Source organism: Pteropus medius, unplaced genomic scaffold (assembly GCF_902729225.1).
Source record: "Pteropus medius unplaced genomic scaffold, Ma_sr-lr_union100, whole genome shotgun sequence".
In the NCBI taxonomy this organism is placed as follows: Eukaryota; Metazoa; Chordata; class Mammalia; order Chiroptera; family Pteropodidae; genus Pteropus; species Pteropus medius.
The window spans coordinates 6,071,215-6,088,904 of NW_024344437.1; the positions used below are offsets into that span (position 1 = coordinate 6,071,215).

The 17,690-nt window shown below is 36.5% G+C and overlaps 1 protein-coding gene across 2 annotated transcripts in view; it reads left to right on the forward strand.

Annotated features, from left to right (window-relative positions):
- The window catches only part of SGCG (sarcoglycan gamma), a 105,553-nt gene that overhangs the window by 61,189 nt on the left and 26,674 nt on the right, over positions 1-17,690 (forward strand). For both annotated transcript variants that reach the window (XM_039873042.1, XM_039873043.1), the window contains exons 3-5: positions 2,978-3,079; positions 11,583-11,670; positions 15,500-15,619. In XM_039873042.1, the coding sequence (XP_039728976.1) occupies positions 2,978-3,079; positions 11,583-11,670; positions 15,500-15,619 (310 nt within the window). The remainder of the gene's footprint in view (positions 1-2,977; positions 3,080-11,582; positions 11,671-15,499; positions 15,620-17,690) is intronic.

Genomic DNA, 17,690 nt, shown 5'->3' on the forward strand with positions numbered 1-17,690 from the left:
GAAAGTTATGTTCATACAGAAACCTGTACAGAGAAGTAGATAGTGGCTTTTTTTCTTTATTCATCAAAACAACCCAAATGTCCTTCAGCTGATGGTGGTACGTTCGTCTAGTGGAATACTACTCATCGATAAAAAGAAACAAACTACTAATACACACGACAGTGTGGATGAATGTCAAATGCATTACTCTAATAAAAAGGAGCCAGGCTGGAAAGGCTCCGTACTGTGTGATTCCATTTATGCAACATTCTGGAAAAGGTTAGAATTATGGAGACAGAAAGCAGTGCTTGCCAAGGAATGAGAGTGTGGGCTGGGGGCTGGGGGCGATACAGAGAGGCACGTTTAGGGTCTCTAAGAACTGCTCTCTATCTTGATTGTGTCGTGGATGCACGACTATGTTAAGTTTGCAAAAATGCATAGAACTGTTCACTAAAAAGGGTAAATGTGTTATTATTTGTAAATTATACCTCGACATACCTGACTTTAAAAGAAAAAAAAACCTAAACAAATAGATAAGCATATCCTTTTGTTTTCAAGTATTGTAAAGTGATTTGTTTTGTCCAGAGGTTTGTGATTCATCTTATTAAAATCAAAAAATATTACAGGTGAAAGGAGACTTAAGTCATCTCGTATCAGTTCCTTCATTTTTCAGATAAGAAAAGTAACAGCCAGAGGAGGAAATGATGCATGAGAAGGAGCCATTAGCTTTCGCAATCTGATTATGTGAATTAGCTACTTGAGAGGGTAGAATTAGCATTAGTTTTTGTCATCATTTTTTTTTTTTCCTGATGTAGCAAAATATAGCTCAGAGAACTCTCGGCATTTGTTCACTTGAACCCAAAAATTTAGCAGCAGATTTTCAGGTGAGCGTTTTTAATCTTGAAAGTTCACTTTGGTTACTTCTAGGATATAAAATTCCTGATGGAATTGCTTGCTAAAAATTAGCTTATTCCGTTTTGTACTGGTCTCAGCCTGTCCATAACCAATGTTGTGTCTGGAAAAGCCCTTGGGAGTTCTTATTACAATTGAAAGACACCCTTCAGCAATAACCACTGAGAAACTTTGAAAAGCTACAAGTTTGTTATTTAACAAAACCTGGAAATTCCACAGCCCACCTGGGGCCACACAGCAAGGTCACAGACAGAGAGTGCAAGGGCCTGGGGTTCTGCTTTTACTGGGGTTAAGGCTGGGAGCCCAGGGTTTCACTGAGGTCCACCCTTGATTAGTGATTTTAAAACCTAAGAGCAGAGAATTTAAAGTGCAGAGAGAGAAAACAAACAAGTGGCCCAAATGGTCAATTATTGAAATCAGCCCCATCTCCAAAACCAGAGCCTCAGTGGGGAAGGCAGCCTGGCTTTTGATCTAGTCAGTCTGAGAGCTGTCTCTGAGGTGGAAGGCTGTCAATCAAAGTCAGGCACATGCATTACGAAAAAGAAAGAAACAACAACAGGTGTCAGGGCTTACACTACCTACCCCCATGTGATGAATTGAATAATTTTTCTGAGGTTTACTTATTTTCATAAACTATACTTTACAAATGCATGGTTGGATCCTGTGAGAAACTAAAACGGTCGTTGTCAGCTTTTTAGACTTTGAGCCTCTTCTTCAAACCAAACCACACACTGACTCACACATGTAAGAGAGACTCCGGGAGGCCCCTCTGCCCACGGTGAGGATCGGCCCAAGCCCAGCAGCATGAGGGAGGGGCTTCCACCAACCACAGGGCCAAAACCACAGCGCCCAAACCCACGGGGAGAGACCCAGAGTGCTGGTTCACAGATGGGGAGCTGGGCGGAGTGTGTCATCACACACTGAATTTGGTTCTTGTTAGTGCGACTTGTCAACTCAGAGAAGTCTATGGCATCGGTTCTGTCCTGTCCTTGTATAAAATGTCTTTGTTTCATTCACTCCACCATTCTGCTCTCCGTCCTTTTTATCTGCCTCTATCCTAGGGGGAGAGAAGGAAGATCAAGATTCAAAACATTCAAAAGGATGGACAGATAGTCTCACACACACACACACACACACACACACACACCACACGCGAGAGCTCAAAAGACAGAATCTAAGCTGCAAATACAAGTAGGTGTGTCTTCCACACTGAGATGGTCATGGAAGCCAAGGGTGTGATCTGCGGGAATGCCTGGAAAGGCCTAGGACAGCGGAGGGAGCCAGCAGTCAGGGGCCGGGTGGAGGAGGATGGATGTGCAACAAGGCCAAGAGAGTGTTTTCTGCAGTCAGAGCAAAGCTAGACTAGCACAGTTCATGAGAACCAAACGAGAGTGGTGTTTCAAGGAGAGAGAGGTCCAGTGTTGAGAAGTTTTGAACTGCCCAAGAGATCGAATAGCATGATAGCGGTTGGTGATTTTCAGAATTAAGTCTTCTACCCTTTCTGGCAACTATTCACGACTGGAAGCTCGTTGAGAGCCGGCACCTTGACTAGAGCTCCACACCACTTTTCACGTAAGAAAGGCCCAATAGATATTTGCTATTTCATGAACTCGCCTGATATATACGTCTGAAGCCTTAAAAAGGTAGTTAGGGCATTTTGAGGGGCGGTAGTGATGAAACGGTTCTGTCTCCTGATTGTGTTGGTGGTCGCGTGTGTTAAAACTCATAGAACTGTACACCTCAAAAGGGTCCATTCTATTGCATCTTAATTTTAAAAATTTTGAAATAATAACGGTAAGATTCTTTTTCTTACATGGCAATGGGCTCTTGGGCGTTTCTGGTAAAAAGATTCTTTAAATCTTATATGTATTTTCTAAACAGGCCTTTGTATTTACGTAAGACTTAATAAAATATTATGTATTGAATAAAAACAACTAAAGTTTTAAATAATGCATTTGAGAGAAATACAGAAAAGCGCTGATAGGAAGTCAATGAAAATGCATATGTAATTTAAGCTGATTCTAAAAGAAATGGAATGACAAAAGAAAGCAATAACAAAATCTCTACTGTCTCGTCTTTTTAACAGACAGGAATGGGTCACTTGCGTGTTACAAATGATGGGCTTCGCTTGGAAGGGGAATCTGAGTTTTTATTCCCATTGTATGCCAAAGAAGTACACTCCAGAGTGGTAAGAAAACGATTTGATGAAACATTTAAATCATTTGTACTTTATGAAAAAGAAATAATGGTTAAGCGCAGAAATTCGGCATATTTCAAAGGAGAGTTCTTAGAAAGTAGACACGTACACACATTCATGACACACTCGTTATAAAAAGCTTAGCTCCAAGGTTGTAGAACTCATTTCTGATATTATGTTCTAAAAAGACTGTTTTTATGTGCTTCAGATCTGAATTTGGTGACCTCAGTAATTTAGACCATAATAAAGGCTTGGTAATTAAAACCTTTATCAAAAACAATCTAAAATTCTTCCCATTTATGCTTGTAATTTAAATACACTTCTTTCAAGGCATTTAAAATTATCTGCAAAGCTTAGGAAAAAATTAGTGTCATAGTATTATGTTCTGTAGTAATTATACTAATTACAGATTATGGTTCTATAGGATTCTCCATAAATAGATTAATCAACACCATTAAACAATTGTGTGACTTCAAAAGTAAATCTGCCTCAGTATTATCTTCATTTACCTCCATGAAATTTATAACGAGTAGAGCCAAATACAAAATATAGTCAAACAATTTTTGTAATATGTTCTGTTTTTCCTTATATGATGCTATGGACTTTGTAGTAGAGATATTTTGCTAGTTACTGATTAGGTGGTATTATCTGAATAAAGTGTTACAACTTCATCCAGCTGTAACTCATCAATTGTAGGAAGAGTACACTCTTCATTTTCCTCCCTTTTCTAGGTACAAAAGGATCTATCAGCATCTCCTACATACAGAGGCTATGCTAGCTAATCTAGGGCAATTACAAAAGAAACAAAAGGCCAACCACTGTAAGAGAGATAAAGTACACTCCTAAACTAAACATCAGAACAATCACCAACCTCTACTACCAACTACAAAATGATATGGTATAAAACTTATGAGTACTGATTGCAATAGAGAGGTCCTAGAGAGTACAGAGCGCGCAGTAGTTATCAGGCACTACGGTGTCAGCAGTAGGAACAGGTAAATGACCTGGAATATCACAGGCTGTTGTCCGTATCAGCCTGATTCTATGAGCTTATTCAGATAATACACGTACATCAGTCATGATGGCACTTCCCCCTATTAACCAGCCCTGTTGTATGGAAACATGGGAAATAATGCAAGCTTTTGTAAAAAGGGAAGTCAGATGCAAAGAAAGAATTCAAATATTAGAGCTTAGCCTTTTTTTGCCCCAGAGTTCTGTTGGCTAATCTCCTACCATATTTTTTTAAGAGATAAGACTGAGAGAATAGCCTGGCGACTGAAATCGGGTGATTAAATCATAGCAAATATAATATTCTGGAATTAATAATACTTTTAGTTATATCCTATCAGACTTTTTCATCTACAGTATCCTTTTTTGAAAAGGGAGCAAAATTATTTAAATTATTTTAGATAATTACATATTAAAGTCTCACAATGATACATTAATGTGAAATGTCAATCAGTACATAAAATTACACAAACATTTGGAATAATATTACGTGATAACAGAGCTGTGAAGTATTTTGTAACTAGTATGGCTTTCCAATAATAGGATTAACTGAACAAAATTATGCCTTGCACTGATGTATTAGTTATGTTTTCTTTTCAAAGATGCGTCTAGGAAGTAATTTTCCATAAAATTATAGAAATTATCTTATGAATTTGCAAAATGTGACACATATTTTATTTATCCATATTGCTGGGCTGGGAGAATTTTTTCATTTTAAGTGTAATTCAGCATGGTGTTCTGGCTGCTAGCATATGATGACTCGGTAACCCTTCAGAATTAATACATGAGGCTCTGTCGGGACTGTGCTTGGAGTTCATGACTTAAACCCATCCACCCTGCCCGTTAACATAAACACAGAGCAGTTATATCTGATAGAGCAAAAAGACTACATAGTAAAACACAGAGACACGATCGAACATGAAATAGAACAGAAACACAATTTTAAACCTTTACTTGAAATGATTTTCTTTGAGGTTCACAAACCTGAAAAGAGACAGGAACAGCTTACGATCAGAGCCTACAGAGCAACAGACACCAAATTGATGTCAACATGATTGGGACCCCAGCAGGCCTATAGCATGAGACAGCAATGAAAGGCAGAAATTGCTGGTAACCCCTGCCCAAGCTTGAATAAAGCTGTGTATCTGTGGGGAGGAACCCACAAAGATGCCAGACCAGGACACTAATATCACTGAGGACAGAGGCCCTGAGCCACCCTTGTAAGACTGAGAGACCGTGGGGTCTGAATGGAAGCAATGGTAAAAAGCTTTTAGACAGGCTGGATAAGTGCAGAAATTAAAATACACAGCAGCTTAAGACTGAGACTTCAAACCACGTAAGGAAAACTTCATCTAAAACAAGGTTACAAAATAAACTCTACGAGAAAGGAAATTAACTTCCAAGTAAAAATAGTCAATCTGAAAATGACTGGAAAAGCACACTTGAGAATCTCAAGGGCATAGAGCTATTTTGAGCAACTTTAACGAAAAGAAGAAGAAATTATAAAAATCAAAATAGGTAATAGAGGAAAGATTAAACAACTCATTAAACAACTAAAAACTTGAAAACATATGGTTCTTACTATGGTCTGAATGTTCATATGTTGAAATCGTAATCCGTCAAGGTGATGGTATTAGGAGATGAGGCTTTGGGGAGGTATTTAGGTCATGAGGATGAAGCCCCTATGAATGGGATTAGTGCCCTTGTAAAAGAGGCCCGAGAGAGCTCCTTTGCCCCTTCCATCATGTGAGATTACAGCTGAAAGGCACACTCTATGAACTAGAAAGCAAGTCTCACTAGACATTGAATTGGCCAGCACCATAATCTTGGACTTCTCATCCTCTAAAACTGTGATAAATAAATGTTTGTTGTTTATAAGCCATCCAGTCTCTGGCATTTGGTATAGTAGCCCAAATGGACTAGAACAATTTTCAGATGTCAGACAATGGCAGTCAGGATACTTATCTCTGAAAAAAATGAAACAAAAGAGGTGAGTCCTAGAATTATCCCAGTTTACTGTCTGAACAGAATTTCGTAAGTCATGGGCATCAGGTAGAATGTTAAGAAAGGTATTGGCTCAGGAGTGACACAAAATCAGCACTAGTATCATTGCTGGTCTGGTTCCACATAACAAAGCTTAACAAGAATCCTTGAAGGTATCATAATTTTTCCAACTGACTTAGTGTGTCCCAGTACAAAGTTCAAAAAAACTGTTCTATTTGGGCACAAGGTCAAGGAAAGCGTGAACATGTCAAGGAGAGACATGAAAGATGGAAAGACAGAAAAAACTCACATTAACCTAGAGTTGAAGGATATAACACCTGGAATTCTTTTTTTAAAAGTCAATTGGTGGGATTAACAGATTAACAACAGACTAGACACTATAGAAGAAAAGATTAGTGAACTTTAAGGTGTAGCAATAGATACTAATCAAAATGAAACACAGAGGAAAAAGATTGGAAAAAATTGACAGAGAGAGATGAGAGGACAATATTTGAAAAAAATAATGCGAAATATTTTTCCAAGTTTGATGGAACTTTAAATCCACATATCAAACATGCTTAATGAACCTAAAACAAAAGAAACAAGAAGAAAACTACATCAAAGCATATCAATGAAAGTGCTTAAAACTGGAGATAAAGAGAAAATCTTAAAAGCAGCCAGAGGAATAGGACATCTTATATACAAAAAAACAAAAACAAAAAACATAAGAATGGATGGCAGCAGACTTCTAGTCAGGAACAACTCAAATAGTAGAGCACCAATTTTAAAGTAATGAAACAAAACCCAGCCAACCTAGAATTCTGTCCCTAGCAAAAATATCTTTCAAAAACAAGGGCAAATAGTCTCTCTTTTCACACTTACTAAAGCTGAAAAAATTACTTTAGCAGACTGGCACTACAAGAATATTAAAGGAAATGATTCATGCAAAGGAGATATGATACCAGATGGAAATGTGGATCTTCATGAAGGAATAAAAAATACCAAAAATGGTAGATATGTGGGTAAACAAAAAATTAGTCTACTATTTTAAACATTTTAGAAGATCTTGACTATTAAAGGAGAAATAATAACAATGTACTTTGGAGTTTACAGCAAAGATGGAAGTAAATTTATGACAACAGTAAAATAAAGACCATGAGAGAAAAAAATGGAAGTACTGTTATAATGTTCTTATGTTATACATGAATTGGCCTTTACATGAATTACTTGAAGACAGACCATGATAAGTTAAAGATTTATAAATCCTAACATAAACACACATACAAAGTGTAGCTAATATGTCAACGATGGAGATAAAATGAAACCGTAAATTATACTCAGTCCGAAAGGAACCCGACAAAGGACACAAAGAGCAGATAGAATAAATAGAGAACAAATAACAAGTTGGTAGATTTGAACCAAGCCATATCAATAAGCACATCAAATATAAATGGTCTAAACACTCCAATTGAAAACCAGAGATTGTCATATTGAATGAAAAAGGAAGAATGACTATATGCCACTTAAAAAAACCCACTTTAACTATAGAGACACAAATAGATTAAAAATAAAAGGATAAAAAATAAAATAAAAAAGATATACCATATTAACACTAATGAAAAGAAAGCTGTAGTGGCTATACAGTTGATCCTTGAACAACATAGGGTAAGGGATGCTGACACCCCTCCCCACCATGGTCGAAAATCCACGTGTAAATTTTAATTCCCCCAGAACTCAACTACTAATCGCCAGCTGTTGGCCAGAAGCCTTACTGATAACATAAACGGTTGATTAACACATATTTTGTATGTTATATGTATTATAAGCTATATTCTTACACTAAAGTGAGTTAAAGAAAAGAAAATATTATTAAGAAAACCATAAGGAAAATACATTTACAGCACTTATTGGAAAAAATCCACATATAAGTGGACTCATGCAGTTCAAACCCATTTTATTAATAACAGTAGATTTCAGAGCAAAGAGATAAAGATCTCAGAGATACAGAGGGCTGTTTCAAAAGACGCAGGAGTAAATTCATCATTTATATCACTAAACATTTATATACCTAATATTAGAACTTCCAGGTACATGAAGCAAAAACTGATACAGCTGCAAAAAAAAAAAAAGAATTATCCACAGTTATAGTCAGAGATTTCAACATTTTTATCTCAATAACTGAAAGAACAAAGAGATTTCAACATCTTTCTCTCAATAACAGAAAATCAATAAGGATATAGGTAGGAGACTTGAAGAACACTATCAACCTACTTGATATAATTAACATTTATATAGCACACTTCCCGCCAACAGCAGAATACCAGTTATTTTTCAATGCACAGGGAATATTTATCAAGATTATATTTTGGACTATAAAACAAACCTCGATAAGCTTAAAAGTATTCAAATCATACAACATATGTTATTTGACTACAAAAAATTTAATTAGACAATAGTAACAAAAATATCTGAAAATATTTCAGATATTTGGGAATTAAATAAAATATTGATAGATAATCCATGGGTCAGAGAAGAAATCAAAAGAGACATTAGAGAGTGTTTTGAACTGATGAAAAAGAGAGAAACAGTATATCAAATTTGGGGAGATATAGTTTAAACTGTGCTTAGAGGAAAACTTATAGCACTAAATGCCTATATTAGAAAAAAAGAAAATCAATGACTTCTGCATACTCATAGAGGAACTAGAAAAAGAACAAACTAAGCCAAAGGTAAGAGAAGAAATGAAAGAATTAAAAGCAGGAATCAAAAAAAAAAATAGAAAACATAAAAACAATAGAGAAAAATCAATGAAACCAAAAGCTGGTTCTTTTTGAAGATCAATAAAAATCGATCAACTTCTAACTAGACTAACCATTAAAAAGAGAGGGCACGAAGGACCAATGTCAGAAATGGTAGAGGGGAGACCCCTGAGGATCCTACAGACATTCAAAGAATGATAAGAGAATATTATGAATAACTTTATGCCATAAATATAATTTTTCCAGATGATTTGGCAGACTTCTTGACAAACACATGCTGCTTCAGTGACTAACTAAGCTTCTGCCATTCCCATATTAGGTTCACATTTGAAATAATTAATCATGTCCACATACAAAGTGGCCAGAGGAGACTATTGAGAACTCTTAAGGCAGTTGTGATCTATATTTGAGCTCTACCAACACATCCTTACATTGTTAATGGTCTTTTTTATTATTATTATTAGTTTCGAGTATACAGTACGTTGGTTAGACATTTGTATAGTTTATAAAACGATCCCCCTAATTGTTCTTTCTCTCATGACTCTCCATCTAGCCATTATATGAAAGCTAACTGCATTTCCTCTGTGGTGCTCCCCATCCCAGTGACCATCCGTCAGCTACTAATTTGTACTTCTTTAACCTTTCACCCCATTCTCCCAGCCCCCACCTCCCTCCCCTCTGGCCGTCTTTTTATGCATCTCCCTCATTGCTCCTTATCTAGGTCACACACTCTGGAGAAAAGAGATCATGTCCTGTGCCTCTTTTATCTACATCCTAAGACTAAATATAGTGTTGCATGATACATTGTTTTTATCCAAAGAATACAGTCAGAATTCAGTTCAGATTAATGGACAAATTATTAAATGTTTCTTTCCACCTGGCTGTCATTTACAAATGGCTTCAAATTTGTCTAAAGGATATCACTAGCTAATTTTGAAAAATGAGAAACTCATTCACAAGCTTTAGCTCTCAGCTTTCCTCACATAGATAATGGAAATGCCCTCTACTTTACAATAAACATTACAGTTTTTTAAAAATGTACCTGTTGATTATTTCAAAGAGCAAGTACAATTAATATAAGAGCTTTCATTAAGTTGATAGAGGGAATATTTATATCATTTTGTTAATATTGCCACAGAGCCATTTCTGCTTTATACTATGAGTAACAGAAAATCTAGCCAGGAGTGGCATAAACTCATCAGAACTTTTATTCTCATATAACTAGAAGCTAGAAGTGGGCGGTTACAGCATCAGTTCAACTCTCACCAATGTTGGGGCCGGCAGCTTTGCCGTCTTTCTGCCTTCCCCACGGTTGCTAGGTGTCTGCTAGGCAACATCATCCAAGGCATGTGGCCGGGGAAGCCTGCAGTGCCAATACATCTCCTTTTCATCAGGAAAGCAAAAGCCTGCCTGGAAACCCTCTTCCTGCCCCCAGCAGATTTCGGCTTCCATCTCATTGACCAGAATTGTATCACTTGGGTCCCCCTAGCTGCAAGACAGGCTGAGAAAGCAGTTAGCCTTTCCAGCCCCGACAGTGGAAGGCAGAAAAAGAAAAGGGTTTGAGAGTCCTCATTGGATCAGACTCCTAGAGTGGTTCCCAGAATAGCTTATTTCGTCTAGGCATGGGAGTAGACCTCACAGCTCCAACCTGGGCCCTGTCTGCCCATTCCGGGGGAATGGAAGAAAAGAGCATGGAAGTTGGCATCTAAAGACTAGGTTTTATCTTGACACTGTCACTTGATAGTTGTGACTTTGGGCGAGCTGTAATTTAATCTCTTTGAACTCAGTGTTCTCATCTACCATGGTACCTACTTCAAAATGTGGGGGATGAAATGAGAGGATGGATGCTAAAATTGTGGGTAAATTGTTAACTTCATTATCATGCTAGTTATTTTATAACAATGCAAAAACAAGTATTAAGGTCGCATCATTGGATAAAATGTGAGGGGCTGATAAATCCATCTGCTTCCACAAGCTTCCATCTGCTTCCATCTGCCAGCTGGACAAATTATCTGACCTGTGAGAGTTCCAAAGTACTCCTGAAACGTCTTTCCTTCTGAAAAATTACATTATTTCCCACAACTCTGGAAGGTATTTTGTTCCCTCTGAGTGAACCGTAAATCCACTTGAACCCAACAGCCAAATTACTGCATTCCTTTTGAAGAAAACTATTTATATAAAAGCAAGCAATGTTCTGTAAAACGAAACCACCCACTTAGAACTGATACTGAAGAAAACACTAACGTGCTCATAAAGCCACTTTCTCTTCCAACAAAAGCTCAAAAACTAGGCATTCAACAAATTTGAAAAGCTCTTTTGAAATTGTGAAAAATCTTTGCATTTTAACAATAAGTAACATGGTATTTATATAGAAGAACTAACCATTCTATGATTTGTCTTCCTAAAATATATCATGTCCAGAACATAAATAATGAAAATGAAATTTTGATTCTTTGGAAAAGAAAAAAGAATATTAAAAGTGATTGTTTTAGATCTTCACCGTGAAAACTGATCGGGCACATTGTAACCAGTGCACGCAGCACTATAAACCCATAAGATTATTATATTTTATGAATAAAAGTTAATACATTTATCTCTTTAACATAATGCAATTCAAGCTTTAAAATAATTTTATGAAAATGTATAGTATCACTGAATCTGTGACTATGGAGATTTTATACAAATCTTAAATTTATATACAAATATAAAGATATCTTTGGCTAACTTTGTAAATCCCTTCCTAGGACTCGTCTCTACTTCTACAGTCTACTCAGAATGTGACTGTAAACGCACGAAACTCTGAAGGAGAGGTCACAGGCAGATTAAAAGTGGGTGAGTCCAGCTGCGTCACAGCGCTTCGCATGTGTGTGGTCCATGAATACTGTGCCAAATGGATGTTTGTTTTATCTTCTAAAGAATTCAAAATCATTTATGAACTATCAAAGTCTGAATTTTCTAAATATCTTGCTGTGTCTACTACAGAGAATAGTTAGCATGACTTTGAGGAGAGGGTAGAGGACTGTCTAAAGTATTTTAATTAAAGTTATTTTGAATCCAAGAAATAGAGGACCATCCAAGATAGTACAAGAAACACAATGACTACTGTAGGATACAAAAGAGTCTCTCAGAGACCAAAGGAAATGAACGGAAGTAGATGCTTTCAAAAAAACAGCGATCGGGGCTAAGAGCCAAAGTTCTCTCTCTCCCTCCCCTTCCTATGAACCTTCTGGTCAGGTACCCCTCCCTTCTGGTGTATATCTGCCCATCCTTTTCCCTTGGGTATTGTGGCTGCATCGGTTCTAACTCTGCAGGGCCTCCAGGACCTCTCTGGTTCTTCATATGATGAGCTGTAGTTCTCGGCACCAACAACTTTGTCCTCAATTTCATGAATTCTCAATTCATAACAAAGTATTTTAATTGGTCCCACTAATCCATTTGGCCAGCTACCCTTGGGTCGGCTGTGTACATCTACCCAGTCAGCTAAGATCAGAGAATAAGGTCACGTGGAAATGAGGTCATATGGAATTTTGTACCTTGGGAAAAAGGATTAGAGAGGAGGAATATAGATGAAAGAAATAACAAAAGAGTAAACCAGCTGGTAAAAGGAATGTGAATACATTCTGTATACTATCAATATTTCACAGATTTGCAAAACCTAAGAAATTAGATGGCCCTTTTGATTATGCGGAAGTAGATGAGAAGTATATTGTCAACACAAGCTGGTAACTTTCTGTGTCTTTTTTTTTTTAATGGCTGTTTTTATAAAACAGAATAATGTTACATGTGAAACTATAGCCACATAGGAACCTGATGATTCCTTTTTATGATACAGTTAGGGATAATATAAATCCGTCCTTAGTTTCATGGATAGAAAAAACTGAAGCTAATTTGCTCAAGAACGCACAGCTAGTTCCTAGGAAAGCCTGACCAGGAATGACCCCAGGACTTATTTCTCTGAGTGTTTCCACTAGCCCTCCCTCTCCCTAATCAGATTTCTTTACACTAGCATGCCAGCAGCTGTTTGAGTTGTAGAGACAGTTCTCATTTTTGACAACAAGGAATTTACTTTAAAAAAAAAAAACCCGTTAGAATTACTTTGGTTTAAACCGTTAGCCTCAAATCTTGAGTTTTAACCTTAGTGTTTCATGCCTAATAGAGTATTAAATTAGTGATTTCTATTAAACCTTTGTCTGGAAAGCCTCTGTTATATTGAGAACCCTGAACTAGGGAATATAACTCACCAAATTCAAGATTACTTTCAGTAAATGATTACCCACAATCACAGTCATTCCAGCCTCACATTTCTTGAAAGGAGATAAATTTAGCCAATCTGGGCATTAAAATGTAATTTATGTGAACTCACCAAATTAATCCCATTTCAATGAATAATTGCTTATTACTAAACCACTGAAAAAGTTGGCAACCAATGCAATCAAAACCAAAGGTCTTAAATTCCAAAAGAAATCAAACATTGAAAAGCAAATGCTAATAGTTAGCATTTCAAATCTTTGCACGAAAAGATCTCGAACCATAAGCAACAACAATGGAATCTTACCAGTTATAAATGCAGCTCTGATTACTACCGTTAATTTAATTTTATTTTCAAATAACGATTCTGGCTAGTTTAAAAATAAGACACACCCAGAAGTATTCAAGCTGTGCTCAGATGGGTTGGCCAAGTTTGATACTTACTTTTACATGATGGTATCTTAAATTCAAGCTGTCATGGCGATGTGGGGTGAGGGGATGGAGGAAGCTGTTAAGGCGGCATATTGTATGTCAGGAAGCATTTGGTTATATTTTTCACTAGAAAAACCCTTAAGCCAATTTCACAAACTTAATTCATCAGATTATAAAACCTTCTTATGTTTATTTCCTTTATTTTCTGTTTCTTTTTTTGCACCAAGACCTTCCATTAAAAATGTTATTTTACCAGTCAGCTCTTTTTTTTTCTTTTTATCACCAAGATAGAATTTAAATTCTATTTCTTAAGGAACTCTGCTGCAAGAGAGGATTACTCGCTCAACTTTAATTCATGTCCAGCTAGGTTATAAAAGCTAGTAGAATACTAGTAAAAGTTAACAAGGTAATTCCAAACTCAATGATTTTAAGAGATGATTATCCCTGTGATTATGAGCTTGTTATCATTGGACAGCAGTTTATTCTGGATCAGAAAACATATTTAAATTTAGCGTCTCTCTCTCTCTCTCTCTCTCTGTATATATATATATATTATTTCTCTCTCTTCTCTCTCTCTGTGTGTGTGTGTGTGTGTGTGTGTGTGTGTATATATATATTTTTTTTTTTTAAATAAAATAAAGGTGAAATTTTATTCACCTCTGTGCCTTTGCCCTCCACCTGGAATGCCTCCTTCTCTCTTCATAGGGAACCATAAACTACCAAAAAAATTAAGGTAGTCTTCCTTAAGAGAAAGAAGATAAAACATAGAGGAAAAAATGAGTTCCATTTTATAAATCTCATACACACACACACACACACACACACACACACACACACATACCTACAGACACACAGTTAAATGAAAGGTTCTGAGGTACAAATTAATGAAGTAGTGTAAGAATACGTTGGTGACCATGTTCAAAATGGATTAATGTATTCATTGAAAGCTTCGATTTCATTTCTAGCAGGTGTCCATCAACTTTAATGAGTATCATTGGGGACAGAGGGACACATACACTATATAAAAACTGTAAGCTATTCATTTTTTCAATAAACTTACTTTTCTACATAAGAATATAAAACTAACATGCAGAAGAACTAGGGAACACTTGTAGTTTCTTAAGCAAATGCTGATAGCTGTGTTCTAGAGAGATTAATCTCTTATGCTCCGGGGTTTGAAAAAAGTGGAAACACACAGAGAAATTACGAAACATAAAATGATGAGGACCCAAGTGTATGGATGAGAGAAATTGAACAAGAGCTTATACGTTCCATGAGGATACAGTGTCCCCAGCGCCTGGCCCATAGAGGCACCCATTAAACATTGGCCGAATACAGTTATGATTTGAGAAGCAACGGGTCCGAAGCTCACATGAAGGAATTAAGCTTGTGGAGAAGGCGACACCTCTGTCACTGAAATAAAATTAAAAAAAAAATGAAGACAAAAATGAGGGGAAGGGCAGGAAATTGGGGGTGTTCTTCCATGGTGACATCTATTTTTCTCCATGGAGTAAGAACTGAGGACCTTTCTGAGGACAAGGGCAGAAGAGAGCATCTGAGTATAATTCATTTTCTGAGTTAACCTTGGCCGTGAAAGTGACCCGTTTGTAAAAGGTTCTTTCGTAAATATCACATTTCAGAATACAAAATCTTTAGCTGGTTTATACTCGAAAGAATGCAGATTTAAATAATACGAGTGGGAGAATTATCTTATTTTTGGCAAGTTTTAAAAACCTGAAAAAATTTAACTTTTAAATAATTTATTTGTACATATATTTGATATATATTAGCACGGGTTTTTCAAATTAATTTTAATAATAGAATAGATTTAGGCTTAGAACTTACAAAATTTAATCATAGAATCAAAAACCTGTTAGTGAAAAATCCTACATGTTTAGTAATTTAGCATGTGTAAAAGTAGAGATTATAACACTGCATATGGTAAACACTTTATAATAAACTGTTTGAATTAACCTTTCAGGTCCCCAGATGGTAGAAGTCCAGAGTCAACAGTTTCAGATCAATTCCAAGGAAGGCAAATCACTCTTCACTGTAGATGAGAAGGAAGCTGTGGTTGGTACAGACAGACTTCGAGTAACTGGTAGGTCAGAGCTCTTTTTCTTTCATTTGAGAGATAATTGATGTACCACGTTATATTAGTTTCGCTGTTTGTATATTTGTGAAATGATCACCATACATACTTACGATTTTTTATTTTCTTGCAATGAGAACTTTTAAGATTTACTCTCTTGGCAACTTTTATAGATACGGTATGGTATTATGAACTATAGAACTATGCTATACATTACATCTCATGACTTATTTCATTTATAACTGGAAGTTTGTATCTTTCGATCCCCCGCACCCATTTTGCCCATCCCCCGCCCCCCACCGCTTCTTGCAACCACCAATCTATTCTGTGTATCTGGGAATTTGGGTGTTTTTGTTTTTGTTTTTTGTTTTGTTCTTTAGATTCTACATATAAGTGAGATCATACTGTATCTGTCTTTCTCTGCCTGACTTATTTCACTTAGCATAATGCCCTCAAGGTCCATCCATGGCAAGATTTCTTTCTTTTTTTTTTTTTTTTGAAGCTGAATAATATTCCACTGTACATATGTACCACATCTTCTTTATCCGTTCATCTCTAGTAACTCTTGAGAAAAACAGTATCCCATGGACCACACTTCTGCAAAAGCAAATGGTACTTTTGGCGAGTTTGCTCTGATATCTTTCAGATTAGAAGAGACAAAGTAGTTTGAATTTGTTGACTTTTCTTCGTGGTATTTCTTTTGAAATTCTTGACAGTTTCCTAGGAGAGTGAAACTCTCCTCACAAATCTTTGCTCACACTTCTTGCACCATATTGTTATCCTTTATTGCTTTCCAATCATTTTAACTCAAAAGCTTATTTCTCTGTCATGTGCGTGATATTAGAGTATCTGTTTTCCATATAACTTTTGCAAAAGAACCTTCTTCTAAGTCTCTGTTATTCCCATTCTATCAGGTACTTGGATTCCCTATATTTTTACAAAAAAAGAAAAAAAAGAGTTCCTCTCTTTGAAAGAAAGATAAGATGAGGTTTTGATAGGAATCATTTTTAGGGCTGAAAAGAAGAAATTTTATTTTTAAAATGTTCAGAACATGTTCTAAATTTACTTGCTGAGCTTCTATAAAAACTAGAAGACATAACCAGGCATACACTAATTAAATTCATCCCTATTCTTTTATGTACTATTCTGAAACCAATAGCAACTATATTTTGTCACACACAATTACCAATATTCATAAATGAAATAGAAATAATGTTCCCTGACCTAAGAAGTAGACTCAGCCCTAACACAATGTTTTATGTAATATGTAATTCCTAACAAAACAAACTATAAAATCATAACCTATGTTGCAGCATACTCTATGGCAGGAGGGTCCTGGTTTTCTTACTAAAATAAAGAACACTAGGAAACCTATTAAATGAAGTTGATTATTGCCTAATAAAAAAAAATGGCCCAAGTGCCTCCATCATCAGAAAACCACTGTTTTGTAGTACAGAGATTGAGGGCTTTGGAGGTCTGGTTCTGTTCCTACCTCAACAATTCCTAGCTGCACGGCCTCAGACAAGTTACTCAATCTCTTTTGGCTGTTTCCTCGCTTTTAGAAATGGGTTGCTAATGTCTGCTGTACTGGCTTTGCTGGGTTAAGTGAGTTAATGTATGCAAAGGACAACAGGGGTCTTGGTAGAGTTTTATTGTACTCAGGGCAGTAAAATCCGCAGGGCAGACTGTCTAAGAAACAGCTTGGATTGCTTCAAACCCAAGCCATCCTACCCAGGGCTCCTTCCAGGCCAGGATGCCAATAGTAGAACAGGTGAGAAAAATTGACAAGCAACTGTATTGTTTATTATCTACATGCATGTATCAGAATTACCTAGAGGGCTTGTTAAAATATTTATTGCTGGGCTTCATCTCCAGAGTTTCTGATCCAGTAGATCTGGAATGGGTTATGAGAATCTGGGTTTCTTGGCCCATGCCGCAGTGCCAGAGGCCACACTTTGAGAACCACTGTCCTACACTAACTTGACCAGAGTCGGTGGGAGAGGCGACATGCTGGCAGCACATAGGCACGCTCTCTGGCACAGACATCCAAGTTATCTTTTTTAAAGATATATTCTTCTTC